Source organism: Maylandia zebra, linkage group LG3 (genome assembly GCF_041146795.1).
Source record: "Maylandia zebra isolate NMK-2024a linkage group LG3, Mzebra_GT3a, whole genome shotgun sequence".
NCBI classification, from domain to species: domain Eukaryota; kingdom Metazoa; phylum Chordata; class Actinopteri; order Cichliformes; family Cichlidae; genus Maylandia; species Maylandia zebra.
The window spans coordinates 29,076,859-29,102,851 of NC_135169.1; the positions used below are offsets into that span (position 1 = coordinate 29,076,859).

Genomic DNA, 25,993 nt, shown 5'->3' on the forward strand with positions numbered 1-25,993 from the left:
TTACCCCTGAAAAATATACAAAAGCAGATTCAGCAAAATACAATCACAGTACACCAAATGAAAAATGAGAAATACTGTACAAATCATTTTACCTAGAAAAGGCTCCAGCATGTTTTGGGCTCCACTTTCCTTTCACTTTGGGCTTCGCAGTTTGTGGATGCTGCACTTCTCCTCCCTAGTGCCAGCCATGTCTGCACATATGTTTGTGCGTTAAACTGATCCAAGGGTGGTCCGTTGCATTTCAGGAAAATCATATTTGAAAGCCTTTTGATGTCGAGAGAGTTTCTTTTATCTGTCAAAGTATCATTCATTGAGCTGAAAGCTCGCTCGCATTCACTTGTTGATACTGCAATGGTGCGGACAGCTGTAAGAAGCGGCTTCAGGGCTGCTGGTGTCTTGGAAGCTTTAAGGTCTTTATACTCCCTAAATCCTAGGACACTTTCCCTCTCCCCAACTCTGAATCTCTGACATAAACGTCTGACCGCTGCATCCCCATATTGAATATCTAGAGATGCAGGCCAGGAGTCAGACTGGAGGACCTTGATGTCTGAGAGGAGGTGACTATCTGTCTTTTCAGATGAGGTTTTACTGACATGGGAGGAAGTTGTTGGAGTCATCCTGCACTTAACATTTTCAGCCAGCCTACGGAAAAATTGGCCATGGTTGATTTTTATAACCCTCTGATTTTCATGCAGGCATACATTTCTGAAGATTTTCTCCTTTTCAGCTTCAATGGCAGTTTGTGTGTAGGGACCAGGTGTGGATACCATTGACTCAAACACCCGGATTTGTCGGTCCAGCTGCCTGTCGGCTTGATCCAAAGTCATGTCCCGTCTCTGGACATTCTTGAGAGGTCACTGAGTTCTGTGAGAGCGTCATACTGTACATGATGCCAAGACCACAAAAGAAACAGTAGTGAGAACATCATTGAGTCCTTTGTATTTTGCTCTCTCTCTTGAGTCCCTGCTGGTATCAGCAGCAGCACTTGTAAAGTGTACCTGCAGAGCTTGGTAGTTCTCCCATACTGCTTTCACTGTTCTCTCACTTGAAGCAACCCAACGCACTGATAAAACACGGCCTATCACAAGGAGACGTTGTCCAACATTGTGAGCACTCTCGGTTAACTCCCTTTGGTTTTTTGGTGATGCATGGTAGAGGGAGTAAAGCTGATCTAAGAATATTTTAAAGTGGTTGATTCCTCCTACCTCCTTCAAAACATCACAAACTCCCGGTTCCAGTCTGTGATTGGAACAATGCCAGACAAACAGGTAAGGGAATTTGGAACAAAGCTGCGCAGCAACTCCTGCTTTCCTCCCAAGCATCACTGAGGCTCCATCACAAGCAAATGCCAACAAATGTTCCTGTAGGTAGTGAGGGTCAAAGCCATTATTATGAAGACATCCTAACAGTGCTTCAGTGATGTCCTTTGCTGTGGTCCCCTGCAGCTCAATCAGTTCAAAAAATATTGTGTCTGGATTTTCAGTGGAAATAGCTGACCGCAGGCACACGACAAGCACAGACTTTCCACTTATTGTAGTGGATTCATCAATGAGCACACACAATTTTCTTTCATTCATCACTATGTCATTGACTACCTTCTTTTTCATTTCAGCTGCAATGTGATCCAGTATATTTGCACATGAGTTATTAGAGTGCAAAACTCTGCCCATCTTGACACCATTTAAGACTTACAACTGGACATCTATTGGCATGTCTGTAAAGGGACGCCCATGCTTGCCAATCTTATAAGCTGTTCTAAACACATTGCAAGTTGAAGCGTAGTCAGCCTTTCTCATATCTTCAATGTGTTTTTGCATTGTATTTTGTGTTGCCTTCTCTTTTATTTCAACTGCTTTCTTGTGATAAATTGAGTCTCTGTGCTCTTTTATTTTCTTTCGTAGTGAGTTTTGTTGTGCAGCCTTGTCCCTTCCAAATGACGAGATTAAGCACCCACTCCACTCCTGCGACACTCTCTGCCCTTGCTGCATGTCCACGTGAGCACAAACTTGACTACACACACTACAACCCAACTTTTGATTTCTGCTGATCAGCCACTTGTAATTTGTGGAGAAATACCGGACTTGTGCTTGGGACCAACATTCTGGCCACTCATGCTCGCTAACGCGGCTGTTGTCATCGGTAGAAATGGTGTCATTCTCGTCCTCGTCGTCGCCAAAAGTGCCGTCGTCCGCGGCTGAGGCACTGGTGCAGCTTTCATTTGCTTGCGTCTGACCTGCAGCGATATCATTCTGGCTCGGTGGGGTGTCAGCCAGCGAGTCCTCTGATTCTGACCTTGTTCTTTTACTACTCAGAGTCTGAAGCCAGGAGAGCATATTAAGTGTTCATTGTTTTTGTATTTTAACCGAGCAGCTGTTTGCGCGTTTTACACACCCTCTCCGGACCACGTTGAGTTGTTGACATGACAACGGCAAAAGCGACGCATGCGCTTTTCACTTGTAAAACACATTGGTGTATGGGTAATGTAGTCTCTGCTCTCGGTGGGACGAATTAGGAAGCGTGCTTGTGAAGGGCGCTCTGAAAAGCGGCAGCGCAGCCAAACGATTACAACAGATGTGCAAATGAGAGTACCGGTACGCTAAAAGCACGTTCTGGGCGCATGGAGAGGTGGCGGTACTCTCAAGAGCTATATTTAGAAGTGGCGGTACTGAGTACCGGCGCGTACCGGCCCACTTAAAGCACTGGTAAAAGGTGTTTGTGTAAATGAAGATTGTGAGGAGACTCAGTAAGTATGATAATCACTGTCTTTGTCACAGTGTGGGTGAAAAAAGACAGAGCAGCAGCTGTGCTTGATGTTGGGATCAAAGCACATGTGCTGTGTAAAGATATGAGCTGGTATCTTTAGGGAATAAGTCACACTCTCTCTGTGTGTTTCATCTGTTTCTGTTTTTGTTTGTGTTTGTTATAATTTATTTTCAGATTTCCTAGTCTGACAGCATGATAAAGAGATCTCAGAAATACTATTACCAATTATTGGATTTGCTGTACTGTAAAGTCTTGAGACATCCCTCATTTCTTTGTTTCTTTATTTTGCTTCCTGTCTTGTATTTTTTATAGTGGTCTTAAACAATAGTTTAAAAAATCCCGATGTTTGGCTATTTTTAAACTCATTTTCAGTCCAATCTTTTTACCTGACCATTTTCAGAAGAATGTGTTTTTGTTTGTTTGTTTGTTTGTTTGTTTAAGCCACTTTGTCAAGGTAAACAGGACCAAAATGCAGGACTCATACATGGAATGAGCGGCAGCTTTTATTGCTGGGAAGACTTTCCATATAACGTAAACTCACAAAAACAAACCAAAACCTTGAACATGGAAACTACACACTAAACTGGAAACTAGAAAATAAAACAACACAAACTGGGAAAGCAAACCAGGAACTGAGAACTAGAACTAAGCCAGGACCACAAACGGAGTAAACACAGTACGGTGAGGGTACAGCGCAATAATGGACAGACAAAAACACAGGGCTTAAATACACAAGCAGGACAATGAGAGGATGGGGAACAGGTAGGAACAGAGCTGGGACAAGTCAGACCTAACAAAGCAAGGGAAAGCAAGACTTGACACACTGCACATAGGACAAGGGCTAGGGAGACTTAGGCTGTATCCCAATTTAGTGTCACGATTAGTTAATAAAGTTAGCTATTAGTTAGTTAGTTAATATTCTGTAAAGAATTACTTGTACTGTATTATAACAACTAAACAACAAACAGAACATTTTTCTCTAAGTAGAAGAAAAATGGTCTCTGTTCAAGCTGTTTCACCACCAGTATAACCCACTGGAATCATGTCTAGTAGATAGTTTACATTTTAAGTGTTTGTTTTGGCTGCTAAAATACTGTGCTTGCTCTTTGGTAAGGAAAACAATTTGTTGATATAACTTAAAGTTCATGGTCACTGATCATGATGAAAGACTGACACAGATAGAAACTGAATTTCTGCAGAAGAGAGATAATATATATGTCTGTAGGGTGCCAAGTTTTACCCAGTTGTTGTAGCACATAATTTAGTTTTGCATAGACATATTATTCACTCTTGACAACATGGCAATCCAAATCATATTTATGCAATAAGTGACTTGATTCTTGTCCACAGAAATCCATATGCTTTATTATGATGTAACACTATAGATCAACTTACCTCAGAATATATAAAGCATATAAACAATTACAGCAATATGATGCAACAAACACAGCAGTACTACTAATCCAAAATACTCAAAGCTTCATAGAACTGAAACAAACATTTATTTTTAGCTCCATTCTGCTGCTGATACATACTTTAGGTTTCTGAATATTAAACTTGTTGCTGCCTTTCATAGTGTGTAACTTGAAGGCCCTGAGTACTTTCTCACACACTGAAAACACTGGAATGAGAACATTATTTGAACATTACCTAATAAGACTGATTCAGGACAGATAATTGGTTATTTTAAACTTTTCCAGCAGTCCTTCACAAACAGGGAACAGTCTGTCTATTCTCTCCATCTGTCAGCTGCTGCTGGCTCTTCCTCCTCCTCTTCCTCACACACTGCTGAGTTTGTCCTGGTGGATCATCAGGGGTGCAAAGCCTCACAGATGATGTGCAGCAGTGGGTCCCTCAGTCTGTCCTCACTCTGGACACTTGCAGTTGTCACACATGGAAATCAAATGTGTGATAAGCTGCAGGATTCAAACACAAGTGTCACTTATTAATACATGTTCATACTTTTATTCCACAATCAGAGAGAAAGAAACAGAGAGAGAGTGCAGGACAGACAGACAGACAGGTGACAGTCTCAGGTGTATACACTGCTACAAAACAGCACAAGAGAAGGAGGATTTAGGGTTTGTTTTATTACGAGTGCTAAACAAGAAGAGTTCCCAGATGGTACAGTGGACACATGTGTGACTGCTGTGATTAAAGCATCTTTCTTTCAGCTTAACGAGTGAACCGTCAGCTTGTTCAAACACACGTTAAAGTCCGTTTGGCTCGACACCACCGAACAGAGGCAGCAATATACCCACATAGCAAGCTGGTCTGGCCTGGATCTGGTATCAAGCCGGCACTGCTGGCTGACTTCTGGCATGATAAGATGTACAGGGAGTGCAGAATTATTAGGCAAGTTGTATTTTTGAGGAATAATTTTATTATTGAACAACAACCATGTTCTCAATGAACCCAAAAAACTCATTAATATCAAAGCTCAATGTTTCTGGAAGTAGTTTTTAGTTTGTTTTTAGTTTTAGCTATTTTAGGGGGATATCTGTGTGTGCAGGTGACTATTACTGTGCATAATTATTAAACTTAACAAAAAACAAATATATACCCATTTCAATTATTTATTTATTTATTTTTTTCTTTTTTTTTTGGCCTGTCCCGTTTGGCTCTTTTGCCATCAGAATTGTTGTCTAAAGGCAAAGAAAGATGCCCAACGGATTTACTTTACCAAACTGACCATCCCAGCCTTGCCGTAATGGTCCATTTGATTCACCTTTTATTGTTTATTTTATTTTCACTTACTGAATACGGGACAGACTTGACTGGGGGAAAGAAGGGGAGAAAGAAAGAGGGAAAGAAAAACAGCTGAGAAGAGGGACGGGGGAGAAGGGCAAAAGACAAAAACCAACAGAACGGGCAGAGAAAAAAAAAAATGCATATATCAATCACCTGGATCACCTGCTGAGAAAGAAAAAAGAAAGCAAGCAGAAGAGAACAAGAGTAATAGAATAAACAACATCACAATGATATATGGGAATATGACAGTAAATACTAAATGTTAAACATTATTGTGCAGCACATAAGATCAACAGAACACAGTGTGCTTTGAGGTAGGAGCCAAAAAGGGTGTAGTTTGTGGGTGTGATCACCCGTGTGTACACCTGTGAGCATGGACGCGCTTGTTTTTTGTTTTTTTAAAAGGTTCCTTCATGTAATAATCTGCTAGAGGGTGTGTGTGTGGGGGGGGGGGGGGGGGCACAGCCCCGTCCTCCAGGGCTTGAAGCAGGTGTGGAGGAGATCAAAACTCCAGACATCCAGAGGCCCCCAGAACACAAGAGACCAAGGAAGACCAACAGAGGGGCAGCTGCGCCACTGTCCCGGAAAGAGCTGAGGAGAGTCCCAGATGAGGGCTCACTCAGCAGCCGCGGAGCAGAAGCCAGGGGGAGTTGCAGTGACGCGCCCGTGAGCTCCGCCGGCAGCCAGCTGCGCCTGAGTGACCGAGCCCCAGGCCGAGAGGCCGGGGGCACCCCACCTCCGAAGTGGCCCGAGCGAGCCCCAGGCTCCAGGCCCCGATAAGCGGCCGCCAAGGAGTGAGCCGGTGTGTACCTGGACGCCCATCCCCGGACACAAAGAACCACCAACGCACCGATGTCTGAGGGGGTCCGCCACTGGCAGGGGAAGTGGTGGTAGGGGGAGATAGGCCTCCAAACCTTGGAGGGCCTGAGATGTCCCCAGAGAGGTGGCGCCTGACACCCAACCTGACATATAGACACAGACATACAGGCACACACAGATACAAACATCCATTCCCACCCTCATGCTCTCATATGCACTTACTCCACACTCAACCAACGTGGAGACAGACATAAAGAGACGCTGTACACACGATCACACTCCCCAAGCGTACTCTGCAAACCGGGTCTAGGTGCCCCCGCCCCTGGAGGGGGGAACTGCACCCAGACCCAGGTAGTGTTTCCCTTTTCCCTGCGGTGGGGGGAGGCAGACCGCCCCGACTCCGCAGCAGCAGGAAGGCTCCACACTCCAGACCGCAGTCGGACGGCCAACTCCTGCTCCTAGCCCCCCTGCTCCAGCAGGTCGCAGAGAACGGGGGTGAGAGAAGACTCCAAACCTCCCTCCACCCGCTCATTGTAATGTTGATGCATGTGTGTTCTAAGGTGCATTTAAAACCCAGGAGAGCTTGGAGCTACCTGCCAGAGAGCAGCAGGTAAGCGCATGGTCCCTCCTGCTAGCCCTCAATGTCTACGTGTATTTAAAATTGAGAGGTGGGCAACGATGCCAGGGGTGGGGTGTACACCCTGATGGTACTTTGGACTCCGTGTATCGTGCCCACCCCCAAGATCCTATATGTATGTGTAATGAGAGTGTGAGTAATGTGAATGTCTAAGTTGTGGGATAAAATTGAGGCAGAGGCAGCCAGAAGGGGACAGAGGGGGGGGGGGTAGCCTCCTCTGCACCCTGGTGACATACCCCTACTCCAAGGCCCTGCATGTGTGGGTGGTTGTGGTGGAGCGGGAAGAGGGAGGCAGCTGGAGATGGGGAGGGAAGGAAGGGAGGGGCAAGTGACCCCTCCCTGGGGCCAGCTCCCCCGCTGACCCCAGTAGGCACCCCCATACTCCGCGACCCGCCAGGGAAAGGGGGCCCAGGCCCATCCAGACCGGGCCCAGTGCAGCAGCGCCGCCCGGCCCCACAGAGCCCGGGACAGTCCACCCAACCCCACCACAGAGAAAACTGCACCCACCCCACCATCCACTCATCTTCCAGACTACATAAGACAATAAACACCCAGGCTGAGATCTTCCTCCACCTCTCCTGTATCTCCCCCTCCTGCAGAGGGAGCTCCTGAGGAGAGGAAAGCTCCTGCAAGATGTGACAATCTCCCCCACCAGTTGAAGAGCCCCCCAGGTGGCTCGACGCACCGGCGGCACCCTGCTCCAGGGCTGGGCCCCCATGCACCCACCCGCCCACAACCCCGGCAACACACCAACCAGGACCCAAGCCCCCGAGGCCCGGTCCGGGTCCCAGCCCAGAGACGGAGCGCCCCCAGAACCTCACGCCCATCCCGGACCCACCCAGGGCCAGCCAGGCTACCAGGTCAGTAACCCACGTCCGTCAGCACAGACCCTCCCCTAGCCCCGCTGCACACAGCCGCGAGGAAACAGTCACCGGAGAGCCAACAGAGCCCCTAACCGGACATGACCGCTACCCCGGGTTGAGCCCCCCAAGGAAGATGCCTCCGGGGAACCCCCCGACGCCCTAAGCCTGTCCCTACCCCCACACCAATCACAACAGTGAAGGCAGGACCAAACTATGACCCCCCACCCCCACTAGGTGATGGAGCTGATCAAAGGAGCCCAGAGCAATTGATCTGATGTGGTGGCAGAGGCTGTATCAAGACTAATGTAATCTAATAGATAATTTCTATATTGGTTAGAATTAAGATTATTTTTATTTTTCCAGTTCATGAGGACTGTTTTCTTGGCTATGCATAGGGCAGTGAAAACCATATGGGCGATATTCTTTTCTGAAGTGACATTATCTAAGCTGCCCAACAAACACACTAAGGGGGAAGTTGGAATGTTACATTTCAGACACTTCGATAAGTCTTCACATATCTCGCGCCAAAACTTCTGAACTGGTGGACAGAACCAAAGAGCGTGGATATAATTGTCCGGTGAATTGGTTTGGCAGTGTGAGCAGTTGTTGGTAGACGTAAAGCCCATCTTGAACATCCGATGACCTGTATAGTGTACTCTATGTAATATTTTGTATTGAATTAATTGAAGACTGGGATTTCTAATTAGATGAAAGGTTTTTAAGCAAGTCTGAGACCAGAAGTTTAGGTCTAAGTTAACTGATAAATCCGCTTCCCATTTTGCAATAGGAAGTGATATTGATTCATCTGTTTTAGAAAGCATTCTGTATATTTTGGATAGTAATTTGGGGGGTTTAAGAGTAAGAAATTGAACCACACTTGGTGGTGTTTGTAGTTCAACTTGACCCGGTTTAAATTTCTTTTTTACTATGGATTTAATTTGTTGATATTCTAAAAATCTTTTCTTGTTGATCCCATATTGTGTAACTAGTCCGTCAAATGAAATAAATTCTGTTCCTTCTAGTATATGTTCTAAATATTTGATTCCTTTATCACTCCAATCTGAAAAGTTTATCATATTATTGTTTTGTAATATGTCAGGGTTGTTCCAGATAGGTGTACGTTTGCATGGGATTAATGAAGACGCTGTCAATTTTAGAAACTCCCACCATGCTGTCAGAGAAGAGCTGATGTTGATGCTTTTAAAGCATTCATGTCGTTGGATGTTTGAGCTGATAAATGGTAGGTCTGAGATCTCTAGATTATTGCAGAGTGCTTGTTCTACATCTAGCCAAGGTTCATCTAAGAGGGTGTGTTTTAGCCATCCTGAGATAAACTGAAGCCTGTTGGCTAAGAAGTAGTGCTGAAAGTTAGGCAGTTCTAGTCCTCCTTTATCCTTGGTCTTTTGTAGTGTTTTTAAGCTTATACGTGGGGGTTTATTTTTCCAAAGGAATTTGGACATACATGAATCTAGAGATCTGAACCAATCTTGTGGCGGTTTAGTTGGGATCATTGAGAATAAATAATTTATTTTTGGTAAGACCATCATTTTTATAGCGGCAACCCTTCCCATGAGTGATATGGGTAGACATTTCCATCTAGCCAGATCATCTTCTACCTTCTTTAAAAGTGGGATATGGTTTAATTTAGTTAGATCTGCAAGCTTGGGAGAAACATTAATACCTAAATATTTTATATTTCCCGATTGCAGTGGTGTAGAAGAGGAATTATGGAAGGAGCAATTAATCGGTAGGACTGTAGATTTTGACCAGTTAATTGAGTAATCTGATATTCTTGCAAAAGAGTTTATCAATTCAATCACCCCAGAGATATTGGTTTGTGAATTTTGGAGAAAGAGTAACACATCATCCGCATAAAGGCTGATTTTATGTTCCACGTTCTTGCATTTTATGCCCTTAATTACTGAATTCTGTCTAATTGCTGCTGCTAGTGGTTCAATAAAAATTGCAAATAGTGAAGGGGAGAGTGGGCATCCCTGCCTGGTGCCCCTCAAGAGACAGAAGCTGGAGGATGTCTGGTCATTTGTTCTAACACAAGCTGTTGGGGAATTATATAATATTTTTAACCAGTTTATGAAAGAGGATCCAAAACCAAATTTGTGTAAAGTTGCAAATAGAAATTTCCAGTTAACTCTGTCAAATGCTTTTTCTGCGTCTAAAGAGAATATTGTAGTTTCTAGGTTTTTACTGTATGAGTAGTCTATCAAATTAAGTAATCTACGTGTATTTGTTGATGAGTGCCTACCTTTTATGAAACCAGTTTGGTCAGGATGAATTAAGAGGGGGGTTATTTTCTCCAGTCTCTTTGAGAGAGCTTTGCAGATTATTTTAAGGTCTACATTTATAAGGGATATTGGACGATAGCTTGAGGGATATACAGGGTCTTTGCCTGGTTTTAGCAGGAGATTAATGTTTGCAGAATTCATATTTGATGGAAGTCTGCCCTTTTCTTTAATTTCCAACAACGTTCTGTAGAAAACTGGTGCTAGAATCGACCAGAATTCTTTGTAGAATTCTGCAGGAAAGCCATCTGGACCTGGAGCCTTATTATTGTGCATACTTATCAGGGCTTCCTGGAGTTCACCTGGTGTCAGTGGTGAATCCAGTGCCATTGCTTGAGTGTCCAATAATTTTGGAAGAGTTATGTTGTCCAAAAACTGATCAATTTCTTTTTTAGATGGGTTTATTTGTGGTGAATACAACGTTTTATAGAAATCCCTGAAAATGTTGTTTATTTGTATCGGTTCATATAATGTGTTCCCAGATGAATCTTGAACAGCACATATAGTTGTTTTTTCTTTATTTATTTTTAGCTGGTTTGCTAGAAATTGACCGGATTTATTACCATGTTCATAATTTTGTAGGCGTAGTCTTTGTACTAAGAATTTTGTTTTTTTATCAATTATCTCATTTAATTCTAGTTTTGTTTTGCGTATTTTGTTCAATGTTTCCTGATCTTCCTGAATTATTTATTTTTACCAGTGAAACCAATATAACATCTCCACATTCACAAATATACATTTCTGACATTCAAAAACAAAACAAAAACAAATCAGCGACCAATATAGCCACCTTTCTTTGCAAGGACACTCAAAAGCCTGCCATCCATGGATTCTGTCAGTGTTTTGATCTGTTCACCATCAACATTGCGTGCAGCAGCAACCACAGCCCCCCAGACACTGTTCAGAGAGGTGTACTGTTTTCCCTCCTTGTAAATCTCACATTTGATGATGGACCACAGGTTCTCAATGGGGTTCAGATCAGGTGAACAAGGTGGCCATGTCATTAGTTTTTCTTCTTTTATACCCTTTCTTGCCAGCCACGCTGTGGAGTACTTGGACGCGTGTGATGGAGCATTGTCCTGCATGAAAATCATGTTTTTCTTGAAGGATGCAGACTTCTTCCTGTACCACTGCTTGAAGAAGGTGTCTTCCAGAAACTGCCAGTAGGACTGGGAGTTGAGCTTGACTCCATCCTCAACCCGAAAAGGCCCCACAAGCTCATCTTTGATGATACCAGCCCAAACCAGTACTCCACCTCCACCTTGCTGGCGTCTGAGTCAGACTGGAGCTCTCTGCCCTTTACCAATCCAGCCACGGGCCCATCCATCTGGCCCATCAAGACTCACTCTCATTTCATCAGTCCATAAAACCTTAGAAAAATCAGTCTTGAGTAGGGATGGGTACCGGTGTCCGGTGCCATGATGGCACCGGTTCTGACATAAACGGTAGTAACCAGACTGAAAAGCAGCGCACATTTCGGTGCTTTATTTCGGTCCTTTTTTTTCCTGAGCTGTGATACACTTCTAGCCAATCATTTTACGTTTCCGAGGATAGTAGGCGGGGCCAGGTACGTACGTTCTGTTAGAGCAGAGCTACAGATTAGAAATGCCCAAGGCGAAGCGGTCAAAAGTCTGGCTGTACTTCACAGCAAAATATGCAAACTCAGCAGCCTGCAACAAGTGCTTTAAGCTGATACTGTGATACTGTGCAAAGGAAGTAACACCTCGAATCCGATGAAACACCTGGCGACGCATAGCGGTTTTTTTTTTAAAAGCCGAGAAATGCACCGTATTTGATGGCAGCAGCAGCCGTTCTTCTCTGTTGTTCGCGTGTAATTTACGCTGAGTAGGCTAACCACGTTATTACATTAATGCATGTAAGGTGAACTAGCAAACATCATCATAGCTACATGCGGCTGTCTTCTTGTTTGATGGCAGATACTCCCTTCACCCTGGCCAAAAAGGCTAAAATGACCAAAGAAAAAGAGGGAAACAGCTAAACATGAGAGGTTTTTGGACAAAGTTTGTATTTTTTCCATTGTTTAAGCACTGCTTCCAGCTAAGAGTGATACCATATATGCCCCATAGCTGCAGAAAAGGCTAACATTGTTATCTTTTTACATAAAACCAGCTGAATATGAGAGGTTTTTGGACCAATTTTGTGTTCTCCATTCTTTAAGCACCGGTTTGAGCACCGTTTGAGCACCGGCACCGTTTCAAAAGTACCGATTTGGCACCGGTATCGGATAAAACCTAAACGATACCCATCCCTAGTCTTGAGATATTTCTTGGCCCAGTCTTGATGTTTCAGCTTGTGTGTCTTGTTCAGTGGTGGTCGTCTTTCAGCCTTTCTTACCTTGGCCATGTCTCTGAGTATTGCACACCTTGTGCTTTTGGGCACTCCAGTGATGTTGCAGCTCTGAAATATGGCCAAACTGGTGGCAAGTGGCATCTTGGCAGCTGCACGCTTGACTTTTCTCAGTTCATGGGCAGTTATTTTGCGCCTTGGTTTTTCCACACGCTTCTTGCGACCCTGTTGACTATTTTGAATGAAACGCTTGATTGTTCGATGATCACGCTTCAGAAGCTTTGCAATTTTGAGACTGCTGCATCCCTCTGCAAGATATCTCACTATTTTTGACTTTTCTGAGCCTGTCAAGTCCTTCTTTTGACCCATTTTGCCAAAGGAAAGGACGTTGCCTAATAATTATGCACACCTGATATAGGGTGTTGATGTCATTAGACCACACCCCTTCTCATTACAGAGATGCACATCACCTAATATGCTTAATTGGTAGTAGGCTTTCGAGCCTATACAGCTTGGAGTAAGACAACATGCATGAAGAGGATGATGTGGACAAAATACTCATTTGCCTAATAATTCTGCACTCCCTGTATTATAGGACAAAGTTTCCTGTGTAAAAGACACTAAAACCTTTTTAAGATTTGACAGAAGACAAAAATTTAATCACTACACCTCTGTGATGAACGAATAGAAACCTTTCACCTCCTTTTGAAGACTTAGTCATCGAAAAAAAAATTTTCTTCTCAAAACCTTTATGACTTTAGAACAAGTTCTGCAAAAATGTAGGCCTTTTGTAGAGTAAAAAACCTTCAGAAATAAAAATGAAATGTGACGAGTTTTTTTTTTTTAAACTAAAAAAAATGCTGAAATGGAGAAAAGCAAAATAATACTCTTGAAACTATGCATCAGAAACAAAACAAAACAAAGTATGAGAACATACTGTATCGCCAACTTCTCAACAACGCTACACTAAACACATTCAGCAACCACTTTATTAGATACGCCGTTCCACTTGATGTCACTGGTGTGAGTGTTTCAGAAATTCTTGATGTACTGGGATTTTCCTACAAAACAATCTCCAAGGTTTACAGGGAATGATCTAAAATCGGAAGGTTGCTGGTTCGATTCCCATCTCCGTCTTTCCTGGTCGTTGTGTCCTTGGGGAAGACACTTCACCTACTGGTGTTGGCCAGAGGGGCTGATGGCGCGATATGGCAGCCTCGCTTCTGTCAGTCTGCCCCCAACTGTAGCTTGCCTCTACCATTGTGTGAATCATTAGTGGAATTGTAAGTGCTTTGAGTGTCTAGAAAAGCGCTATATAAATGCAATCTATTATTATTATAATGGCCAGACTATTTCTACATAATAGGAAGGCAACAGTACTTTAGGTAACAATTTGTTACAAACAAGCTGCCCAGAAAAGCTTCTCTGAAAGCACAACACATATGACTTTAAAACAGTTGGGCTGCAGCAACAGAAGATTACACTGGGGGACACTGCTGTCTGCTAAGAGTAGGAAACTGAGACTACATTTCTCATGGACTCACCAAAATTAGACAACAGATGATTGAAAAACACTCCAATGGCCTCCACAGTCAAGAGATCTCAGTGCAGTGGAGCATCCTTGGGATGTGCTTGAAAGGAAGGAGTGTTACAGTCTTTGCATTTTCAGAGAAAACTGAAAAAAGAGTAATTTGACTCAAAACACGAATGCAAAGCTGGAGAGTATTCAGGAGAGTGAGCAATGTAGGTTTGTGACTGAAAAAAGTATAAACTGTTTTCAGTGTGATTTGTCAGATTTAAGTAAGGAGTGCATCAATATAGTAACTGATCTCTTTATTAGTGAGGTATATACAGAAACAATAGTGTGTATGACAACAATGAGAAAGTCTAATGTGGGCAAAGAAATGCATACCTGGTTTGAGAACTGTATTAAGAGTGGCAAATGACTTTTCTGCTGTGAGTCTCAGAGAACAACTGCTAACCCTGTTGAAGTCAACACGTGGAGTGCAACTGGCAGTGTGGCATAGCTGGCTCTGGCCTTGGGGCTCTGTGTTTTTACTTGATTCATAAATGGGACACTGGACTGTTTTATCTTTTGATTATTTGTCAATAAATTATCTTTTAGAATTTTATTGACTGTCATCTTTTTGCCCACGGCTGTGACAGTTGGTCAGACCTAGAATCTGGTTTGGGTGTGTTACAATAACCTTTAACTCCTACTTTGAGATAGGTATTCTGTGGTCAAAGAGAACCTTTCAGTGATGCAAATGCATGATGAGGAATCAAGATGTAAACCAGGGGTCCCCAGTCCCAGTCCACGAGGGCCGGTGTCCCTGCAGGTTTTAGATCTCACCCTGGGTCAACGCACCTGAATCACACGATTAGTTCATTACTAGGCCTCTGGAGAACTTCAAGACATGTTAAGGAGGTCATTTATCCATTTAAATCAGCTGTGATGGATCAAGGACACGTCTAAAACCTGCAGGGACACTGGCCCTCATGGACTGGGATTGGGGACCCCTGATGTAAACATATCTCATGTCATGTGTCACATGGACTATTAAAAATAATCAAAACAAGAATCAGCCGTAACAGCTAGCTTAAAACACAAAATGACTGTCAGACAGCGAAGTCCAAGGTTTATTGGGCTTACATGCTCATTTATTGTAGACTAATGAAGTTGTTGTTGTTGTTTTATTGCTCTCGTGTTTCTCATTTATGCAGGAGTATTTTTACTGGATAACACACCCTTGTTAATTGGCATTTTACATGCAGATGGAAGGTTTTACATTAAAACAACAAAATAAATGATTAGTTAGTGTTGTTGCTTAGACCATTAAGCAAAAACCCCCAAAATGAATTAATTCTGAAATGAGAGGTAAACTTAATGACTATAACATGAAATAAAGTTCACACAGTCACAAAATGATACAGCAAAAACTGTTATGAGAAAACAAGTTAGTGTAAAACAGTGAAAATGAATGGCTGCAGAAGATGGCAGCAGAAGACTGATCCATCTTTTCAGAATCAGAATCAGCTTTATTTGTCACAAGCAGGTTGCCCTGCAGTGAAATGGGACCCCCCCCCACCCCAACCTTACAAGTCGGAGATCGGTAGCAGTAATTATAGGACTTGGGATCTGCTGTTGATGTATTTATGTGTGATATTGTGTGTGACACATTAAGGGTCCCTTGTGTCTGAGGTGTTTTGGTGACATGATGGAACTGTCTTTTTTTTTTTTTGTTTTGTTTTTTATCAATGTATGTTTTATGTTTGAGCTTACACAGTGAGAAGTACACTTAAAATGTTTTGCCAGTAAATTTATCATTATTTCCTCATTACCCTTATATACAGTAATCAGTTACATAGACTGATAACAGAAAAAAAATCTGTGTGTTAATAATCAATAGGTGATTATAAAACAGCATAAAAAGCATTAAGATCCGTAACATTAATCAGAGTTCTTGAGAGTTTGAAGCTGAATCGACTTGGAAGATGAATTTTGTCATTTTATGTTATACATTGCTGTTCTGTGGCTTGACTTTTGCCCAGAGTGATGATAATGCTACTGAACCAAAGCCATGCTATCCTGACATCTGTAAACTCCTGGAAGACTTTGGCGCTTTGACAGAAAAAGTGAACTCTGTGGAAACTAGGCTGGCTCATTGTGAAACCAAGCTGAAGGACACTGACACTAGTCTTAAGGACAGTGAGACCAAGCTGAACCACACTGTAAACAGGCTGCAGGACAGTGTGTTAAGATTCAATATTGAGGAAGGGTACAAGAGGTGATCGAAGAATAACCACACCAATCCGGCCGGGTGAAGTCAAACGATGATTTTAATGAATACACGCGTGGGAAGACAACTCTGTACGCAGACAGGAAGTAGTCTTCGACTTAATCAAAGCATGAACAGATATTTTATAGCATCAGGGTTTGTTTACTGACGCCCCTTCATGCGTCACAGATACATTTTATACATAGATCAGATCAACATCATCATGACTTTTCACCCAGAAAACCATCTTCTATTTTCAGGGCTTGGTACTTTCCGTTCTCTCCTCTAAATAAATCTAACTCATGTGTGTGTATGTGTTGACCTCACATGCTCTTTGTGTCACCTCTTCACCTACTGTCTGTGTCTCGTCCTCAAATGCTCTTTCTCAATTCACCTGTTGCACTTCTGACCTTTTACCAGACCAGAAGCTCACTGAGACTATGTGTATGTCTTCTACTAAATAAATGTTTTAACCAAGAACCTCTACTAAAACCTTAATATAAAATGATCTGATATATAAGTGTTTTGTAAGCATGTATTGCAATTCCTTCTATGGCTCCAAGTCACTTGCACAATAGATTGTCCGAACATCGCGCCGAACAAAGCTTCCGACCCCCAATTAATTGACCGAGCTCCAACTCTTTAATAAGCACAGATATGCATTGTGTATAAAATAGTCATAGCTGCTTAAGGCCTTCTTAAAGCTATCTGTTACATTGTTAAAGCCTCGTCTTAGCCTGCGGCTCAAAATAACTTCCTGCTTTCACTTCTGCATACAACTTCCTGTCAGCCTGCAACTCAGTCTTTCTGAAAGAGACACTGTTTAAACCTCTGAATGCAATATCCATGCTGCAGATTATATTATTAATGCAATAGTAATAATGACAATTATTTAACAATAGCAGTAAAATAATTTCCCTTCTCGACACTCCCTCTTTTGACCTCTGGAACACCAGAGGTCACAATACATTGTGTCCTCACGCAGACCCTTCTCTGGTGGTCTCGAACCTCGAGATCTCCAGGATCCTCGCCCCTCCTGTGGTCGCCGAGATCGATCTTCTGCAAAAGAAACAAAACACCTTTTCCTGCACCTCCCTAACTTATCCTATCTGGGACTCTTTAATCAAAAGCCTGATCCTAATTATCTTCTTAACTTATTGACTTGTATTTGTGTATACTCTTCAACGTTACTCATCCCTTTAGAACTCTTTAAGCCCTGCTTTCACGTCCGGTTGCTCGCTCTATTTTCCCTTATCTGATCATCAACATCCTGTGCACAAATTGTCGCTGCTGCAAGTTCCTCTACTCCAAAAGAAAACAACCACTTTAATCAATTAAGCTAGGCTGGCTCATTGTGAAACCAAGCTGAAGGACACTGACACTAGTCTTAAGGACAGTGAGACCAAGCTGAACCACACTGTAAACAGGCTGCAGGACAGTGAAAACCAGATTTTGGAGCTGCAACACAAAGGTACAGCAACATCAAGTGCAATAAATTCATTAAACTTTTTTTGTTTGTTTTTAGAGGAAGAACAGATATTATCAGAGCAACAACAGGACTGAGAAATTGAAGGCTAAAAACAGCGTCTTTAAAACCAACATATGGTTAATGCACTAGAGTGTAAATTATTAGAAATTCCAACCAACATCTCCATGGTAATATTGATCAGAAGGTATCAGTGAATGCTGTAGTTAGGTTAATTATTTTTGACTTATGTGTGAGGCTATGAGATGAGATGTGTTGGAGCATATTGCTAATATAGTATTTGTTATTCTAGTTGTCACTTTGAATAAATTGAAAAATTATGACCTCTAGACTTTGAATTTCTAGGTAGCTTTACAGTGCTTATTATAGGTGCTTGTCATTTCATTGTCAGTTGTAATGGAGGACGGGCAAAAGTAAAACCAAATTATATTTGGGCCATTGTCTGCTTACAGTACAGAATATTAATATTAAATGATTCTGAAGAATTGGTATCTTATTATCCATAAAATAGTACCTTTTTAGCATTTATTGCATAAAGTTTGCAGATACATTTCAAAGAGTCACGCAATGCACTTTTCATTCAACTTGTTCACTAGCAAATGTACAACTGTTTTTTCAGCTGAGACACCTTGATAAAGAAAATATAGAAAATGTCACAAAGTGCTGACACATGTTCTCCTGAAAAGAGTCTGGTGCCATAAGAGAAAAAACTTAAAGAACAAATACTGAAATAACATGACTGTCTGTGAATCATTACTGACAATTCATAATTCACAAAACAGGAGGAGGAACAAAATCAGCAAAACGCAGTTTTTTGTTATTTTTTTTTATCTGTGGGGAAACATTCATGCATTTATTTAATTGTATTTCATGTTTGTCATTTGTTTTTCACAGAAAGAACCAAGATCATATTTAGTGCATTATTAGGCGGTGGATATGTTGGACCCTTCAGCACAGACAGAACCTTAGTCTACAGCAGAGTAATTACAAATCTTGGCAATGCTTACAGTCCAGGAACAGGTGAGATTTTCATTGTCTTATATCTTTAGTATGGCTTTCCATACTGCATGAGAGTTATTTACTTATTTATTTGTTATTAGCTATTTGCCATTGATGTTAATTGATATTGCTATTTTATTGTGTGTTATTTTATTGTGTAATTTGTATGTTTGTACAGCACTTTGCTCAACACCACTGTTGTAATTAAAAGTGCCATATAAATAAATAAATAGAAATAGTTTACCTTGCTATCAGTAATACTGCAGTTTTTTAAAGCTTTTTTTTTTTTTTAAAAGATAACTAAATATTTTTTATGTTTCATGTTTTTTATCTTATAGTTTTATTTTCCAAAAGTGTATTTATTGTGATAATACAAATATTTAAAAAATGTGTTTATTCCATATTTATTTTATTGAAGGACAACAAATAAAATAAAATGGTGATAAAGTTTTCACATTCTCTTTTACTCTTCAGGTGTGTTTACAGCACCTGTTGCAGGTGTTTATTACTTTACCTTCTTCTGTCATGCTGGAGGAAATCATCCTCAACGGGTTAATCTGTATAAGAACAGTTTGGCGATCGTCATGGCAAGTGATCATAGTTCAAAAAATGACTCAGCTGATAATGCAGGGAACGCAGTGTTCCTGCAGCTGCAGCAAGGAGACAGAGTGTATGTGCGCATGGCTGCAGGCTCGCACCTTTGGGGAGGCGAAAGCCAAACAACTTTCAGTGGTTTTTTGGTCACTCAAATGTAAGAAACAGCAAACATACTTCTGCTTGAGATAACAAAACATTGTGCAGTTGCTTTTAAATAAGGCTTTACACAGATGGAATAAACTTCTGTGGCATATGTGCTCAGTGGTAATCTTTTTTTTTTTTTTGGAAGGGGGGGCGGTGGCAACTTGTGTTTTAATTCTATCATTACTCTAGTACATTAGCTCATTTTAACAATTGCTTTTACTTAGATTTCAATTTGGTTTTAGTGCTAAATATTTTCAATATTGTGCTTTCTTTAATTTCTTTGTAATGTTTGTTTATAATGTTGATTAAGGTGCATTCAATTTGCTCTGTATTCAAGGTTATTGCTTTATAAATGAAGTTAACTTGCTTTTTTTGTTTTCTGAAAGTGAAAAAGTCAAATCAATCAATAAAATTCAGTTTGATACTTCATTTATCGTAATGTATAATCAATGTTGCATGTAGAACCACCTTTGCTTGTTCATGTAAACCCTGCCCCTGTCTCCTTCTGTTGGGTGAAATTTGTAGGAGATGGATGGAGAGGTTCACTACATTGACTACGTTTACACACAGCCAATATTCAGGTTATGGTCGGGTCAGGCTCACTATTTGGGTTTCTGAAATATTCTGAATAACCCATTCACATGCATGAGACGAGAGAGTCACAGAGAGCCAGACGGCACATACACAAAGTTCCTCTACTCAAAAGACCAGGATTCCTTGGGAATAGAAGATGTGCAAAACACAAATCCATTTTCATTTTGATGGCGATATGCCAATAGAGGTTTTACATGACCAAATATTTTGGTGAGAAAAAGGTAACTCCAAGACTTATATTCAGATTTTTAAAACTCAAATATTAGCATATTTGGGTTTTTGTCTGCATTTTAAAAACAACGCTAACACACCAGCTGTGTGGGGCTGCAGTGTACTGTCAGTGAAGATAATTTATCTGTGCATAAAAAATAACTGGCATTAAGTCATATTTGTGTTGCATCAGAACAGCTTATTTAACACACACACACAAGAGCAAACTGTGCAAGGAGTTAATCCCCTCTCTAATGCAACAGAAAGTGACAGGAGATATACACCTGGATTTGACTGAGGCTCACTTTAATTTGTTGCTTGAAGGACCCCGCGGTCATGCTGCTGACAAACTAATGATCTGAGCATGTGAAGTAACCCTTATGTCTTCTATCTTTAATGATCCACTGCACTCTTTCGTAAAGTATAAAGTAACAAAAGACTGAAAAAGAGTGCAGCAGGAAGAAAGTCGAGTAAAGCTTGCTGAGAGCATGTAGTGAAGAGAGTGGGGAATAACACATAGTGGGGGGGAAAGCACTCCTAAGGCTGAAGGAAGAGTAAAGGAGACATTATTCAGCTGGTTTCATTAAGATTTGGATTTATTCAAATTACAAAATAAATAAAATTAAAATCTTAAACATATTTTATTCTTTTATCATTGCAAACACAGTTAAAAGATTTAAAAGATATTCCCTAAATAGAAGTTTGTTTGTTTCTTGTGTGTATCTATGTAAAACATATTGCATATGCTGTAAATGGATTATTTAAAGTGACTCATAGACTGCAGTTGAAAAAGTGTCAGTTTACAGTATCTAAACTGCCCAGTTAGACAAATGATGACAAAGGACCTGTGGAATTAAGCATCTTGTAGACTAAATGCTAGAGGTAGTGGTTTAAATCAGCTTTTCCCAACCACGGAACAAAAGTATGCCATTAGACATCATCAAGGGTGCCGTGGAAGATTATCCAGTTTCACCTGATTGGTACTCTAAGCAAGTGGCGTGTTGTGACAGGCAGAATATTTACATTCTGATCAACCAGTTCCACCTAATTGTACTGCCCTTACCACCAGCAAGACGAAGTCATGCTGCGAGTGAGAAAAAACTGCAGGGAATAGCCATTACTAAATAACTGAAAACAAAAAGTGTCAATCTGGCCTGGGTCCTAGAGAGAATTCCAACCCAGATGGCCCTAGCAATAATAGTGGAAGAAAGCAAAAGAAAAAGTAAACACATGACAATACAGTTAACATTATCTTGCCTTTGGATTGTCATACACTGGAGAACCAAACTGAGCCCATTCTGCTACGCCTGGTGTGCGGGGAAGTCAAACAGTGCCACGGTTCCAACACCATCTCCAGACAAAACACCCATCACTTCAAGCGTGAACAGACTGAGACGCAGGCAGCTTTAATGAGGAAAACCACCAATACAAGCAACAGGGGCGATTTTAGCCCAGCACCCCCAAAATGTTTCAAAGCACCCCCAAAGATTTCTTACTTTTTTTGACAATAATTGCTGTTTGTGTGACACACTACTAAAAATATAAGAAGCATACAGTACTTGGTTGAGATGTAACATTTTAAGAACAAAAGTATAGATCCCCCCCCCCCCCCCCCCAAAATAAATAAATAAATAAATGGTTTGTTCCAGCTCTCCCCTGCTCTGGCTCTAGCGCCGTTGCTGCCAGAGCGATGGTGGCTGAGACGCAGCGGAGCAGAGGTGAAAGTGCCTGGCTTAAAACAGGACATATTAAATGGTAAAATGGTAAATGGCCTGTATTTATATAGCGCTTTACTAGTCCCTAAGGACCCCAAAGCGCTTTACATATCCAGTCATCCACCCATTCACACATACATTCACACACTGGTTTATTAGCTGCATTTAACCTTCAGTTACTCTTTATATAGTTGGTAGGAGTCAGACCATGTTTCTTTTTAGCTGAAAAACATTACACCAGGTAACCTGCAGTGTTGAAAACTTTTCCGTGGATGTTTGCTACCCTACAATCCGTTGTGCTCTGTAGTAAAATCAGCGACATTTGACCGTCCTGTTGCTCCCATTGAAATGTATACAGCCTATTTAAAATCTAAATCTTAAAATTGTCCGTAGCCTGCTGTTGTTACCACTGTCCTGTTTGAAATGGATACTAACTAGCTAACTGACTGAATGCCCATTAACCTTATAACTCCCATTGTGCGTGTGTGTGTGTGCGTACAGAGAGACAGCCAGGTTCATAATGGATATAAGGAAGTTTTTTCAAAAAAAGGAGCCACATTCAGGTAAAAGTGTAAAATCAAATGATCCGTCAATCAAAAATAATGTTGGATCAGTGTTTCAATATTTATATCTTTTATTAGATGTTCATGTGGTTTGGTTATTTGCCTTTTGGTTGAAAGTGCACTGAGAGAAGACTTTTTGTTAGTGATCTTAATAGTATTTTTTTCATATTAATGTAATTTTTCACCTAATTGAATCTATTTGTGTATGATTGTCAGTCCAAAGAGGGGAACGTGAGGAGAAAGGGCAAGGTCAGGAAGAACCAGGTAAGAAAACAGACAGAGAACAGTGACAGGCAAAACAGAACCTGTTAAACTGACAAAGAGAAAAAAACTGATTTGACTCACACAATCAGGAAGTTGTGTCCTCCCTATATTAAAGCTGCTATACAGAATCTGCAAAACAAACTGGGTTGAAACATTTTTGACCCTCTTTAACAACATTCCAACATAACATTATAATTGATTGGGGAGATTAAAATTCATGATATATTTTTATGTGGTTCAGCCACAACTTTACTAAAACCTCAGCCAGTAATAGGTAGGCCAACTTTTGGACCGTCCAGTTGTCTGTATGACTGCCACAGTACGTACATCACATTTGCACACTATCAGAAAGAGCCAAACAGCCCTGTTGGAGTGAGGAGCTGTAAAGAGAAGCAGAGTGCTCTGTTTATATTCTAAAAATGTTTTAAGCTTGTTTCAAAGATTCTGTACAGCAGCTTTAAATGTTTTCCAAAAGCACACATACACTTACCTTATCAGTGTTTCTCAAACTTTTTACAGTGTGTACCACCTGATAAAAATGTTAAACTCTCCCAAATACCACTATGAAAGCATGAAACTCATAAATCTTACAACACAAAATTATTATTATTAAATTAGTAAAATTAGTATCTGCAGTAAAGATTTTTTCATACATTCTATACATTCTACCACAGGCAAAGAGTGTTTTTTTATGTATCTGTATTATACTGTTTACTTTTTACTCACTATTGGCGTCATTCATTATCCGACCCCCCTTCCCCCAGAAATTAAGGTTAGGATATGTATTTTTTTTTTATTCCAATCCATTCTTCTTTTGCAGCATTTAAATAACCTTTATCAGATTTGATAGTTTTGTTACAGACTTTTCAAAAAAGTTTTCTGGTTTTCTTCAATTGTGTGAAAATGTACAAAACAGTGATGTCATGTTTTGTGACAAGGACCCAGGCACAGAGAGACTTGATGAATTTAAGAATCTTATGATTTAATAAAGAAATTTGCAGACTTGCACAGAGATGGTAAAATTTTGATGACTGATAACAGAGACGAAGACAACAGATGACGAACACAGGGAGGAACAGGGGTTTAAATGCACCAAGGAGACAGTCATAGAGAACCCGGGACAACTGGAGACATTTAAGGATGCAGGGACTGAAAGAGACAGGGAAGAAGTCTCATCGTGATGAGTAAAGTTTATCTTGCCTGGCTGGGCAGCTCTCTGGGTGCTCAGCACCCCCAAAGCTCTGATCCTAGAATCGCCCCTGACAAGCAATAAAGCACTTAAAGCTAACAAGTTGCTGAATTACAAAAATGCATGCATGTTTGCACCGATGGAGCAGCTGCCATGCTCGGGCACACTAAAGGATTTGTAAACGGACTGAAAGAGGAACATCTAGATGTCATTGCAATGTATTGTTTTCTGCACCTGGAAGTACTTTTTGCCAAGACTGCAGGAGGAACTTAAAGTGTTTTTCACAACTCAGAAGGATGTCAAGTTACTCTCAAGTGATGAGTGGCATATCTGGCAGATATATTTGAACATCTGATTGACCTGAACACATGAATATAAGGCTGAAATAAAAGATTGCTCACAAGTAAAATATATGGGATTTTGTAGAAAGGTGCAGCTCTGGAAACAACATGCTTAATGTGCCAATGTTAACATGTTGACACACACCTAGTGTTCTGTCCCAAGTAAAAGATTAAAAATGGTTCATAATAATTTAGTGATAAGAATGTCATATTTCAACTGTGGTAATTTATGTTAAGAAAGAGAGTCATTTAGTTAAAAAATATATTGTATAAAGTCAGCATTAGTTTTTCTGTATCTTATTTTGAAGGAGTAATATGTGTTCGCAATGCATTGTGGGAAGCAGAAGCTGTAGTCAGTTTTTTAACATTTTATAGAAAACCTGCCTATCTGTGTTTAAACTTCATCTCCTGTGGCCTGAATCTTTATATACACCATCGAAAGCAATGGCTGTAAGTTTATTACATGTTCTGGTTTGTTTTATATGTTTATAGCTGATTTAGAGATTGTTTTGTGAATGTGTTTGTACCAGGAATTAGCCTTATCCCAGAAGCGGATTTTGCTTAGAGCATGGTCTATTAAAACACGTGGGGATCGGGCTTTTCAGGCACTGGCACCTAGGCTGTGGAACTCTCTGCCGTTGTCTTTACGCTGTCTAGACTCTACTGACTCCTTTAAAAAGCAGCTGAAGACATTTTTATACAAACGGGCTTTTAATTAATTTTAACTTGTATGTCTGATCTTATTGTAAAGCACTTTGTGATTTTTATCTGTGAAATGTGCTATATAAATAAATTTTACTTACTTACTTACTTACAGCCTGCAGCAATAGCAGCAGTAGCAGCAGTAGCAGCAGTAGCAGCGGCGTAAGCTGCAGTCAGAGCCGAGAAGCCAGCAACAACAGGAGTCCTGCTGGCCGTGTGAACCGTGCACTGCGGGCAACACGCCAGACAGAACAGGCTACACTAGGCTGGAGAATGCCACTCGCCGCAGCGAGGTGCGACTGACATATAAGCCAGCGAATGCGGGCAAAACGCCAGGGCAACACAGCCTAACAAGCCATTCGAGCACAGCAGCTGGCTGTGATATGCGGATGACACCCCAGAAAAGAAGGTGGAGCCGCCAGCTGGAGAAGTCAAGTCACAGCAGAGCCCTGCCTGGCACTGCGAAGTGACAGTGCCAGGGAGAGAGAGCTTGCTGCAGCAGCTCGGCCACTCAGTGGATGGCCGAGGCCCAAGGCCTGCCCCAGGAGTAGAGCAGCTGACCTGCACCACCCACGACAGGCGAGGTGCTGGTGGCTCAGGCCACTGAGGGGCCAAGTGAGGAGCAACCCAAGGTTCACCACCAGGGCATAGCAGCCACTCTGCGCCGTCCATAGACAGGGGGGCAGCAAGAGTGGGCCTGATGAGACACTGGACAGTCGGCTTCCCGACTGTCCAGAGAACGCTCACTCACCGCAGCGAGGTCCAACTGGCGCATAAGCCGGCAAATGCAGGCAACACACCAGGGGAAGACAGCCCGGTGCTGCAGTGCAGCCAGGGACGTGACTTGCAGGGGGTGTCAGCTCACTGAGTGGGCCCTGCCGGCCCTGTAGACCCGCACATTTGGGCAATGTGCCAGACAGCGAGCCAGTGCCGCAGGCTGGAGAACTGTCAAATGATGGCCGAGCCGTCA

General features: G+C 41.6%; 1 protein-coding gene across 1 annotated transcript; it reads left to right on the forward strand.

The window, feature by feature from the left end:
* Positions 1-1,253: 1,253 nt before the first annotated feature.
* LOC143416703 (complement C1q-like protein 3) lies at positions 1,254-19,459 on the forward strand. Its single transcript, XM_076882184.1, has 5 exons — positions 1,254-1,268; positions 15,993-16,096; positions 17,647-17,690; positions 18,600-18,725; positions 19,179-19,459. The coding sequence occupies exons 1-5, from the start codon at positions 1,254-1,256 to the stop codon at positions 19,457-19,459; spliced, it is 570 nt and encodes a 189-aa protein (XP_076738299.1).
* Positions 19,460-25,993: the final 6,534 nt, after the last annotated feature.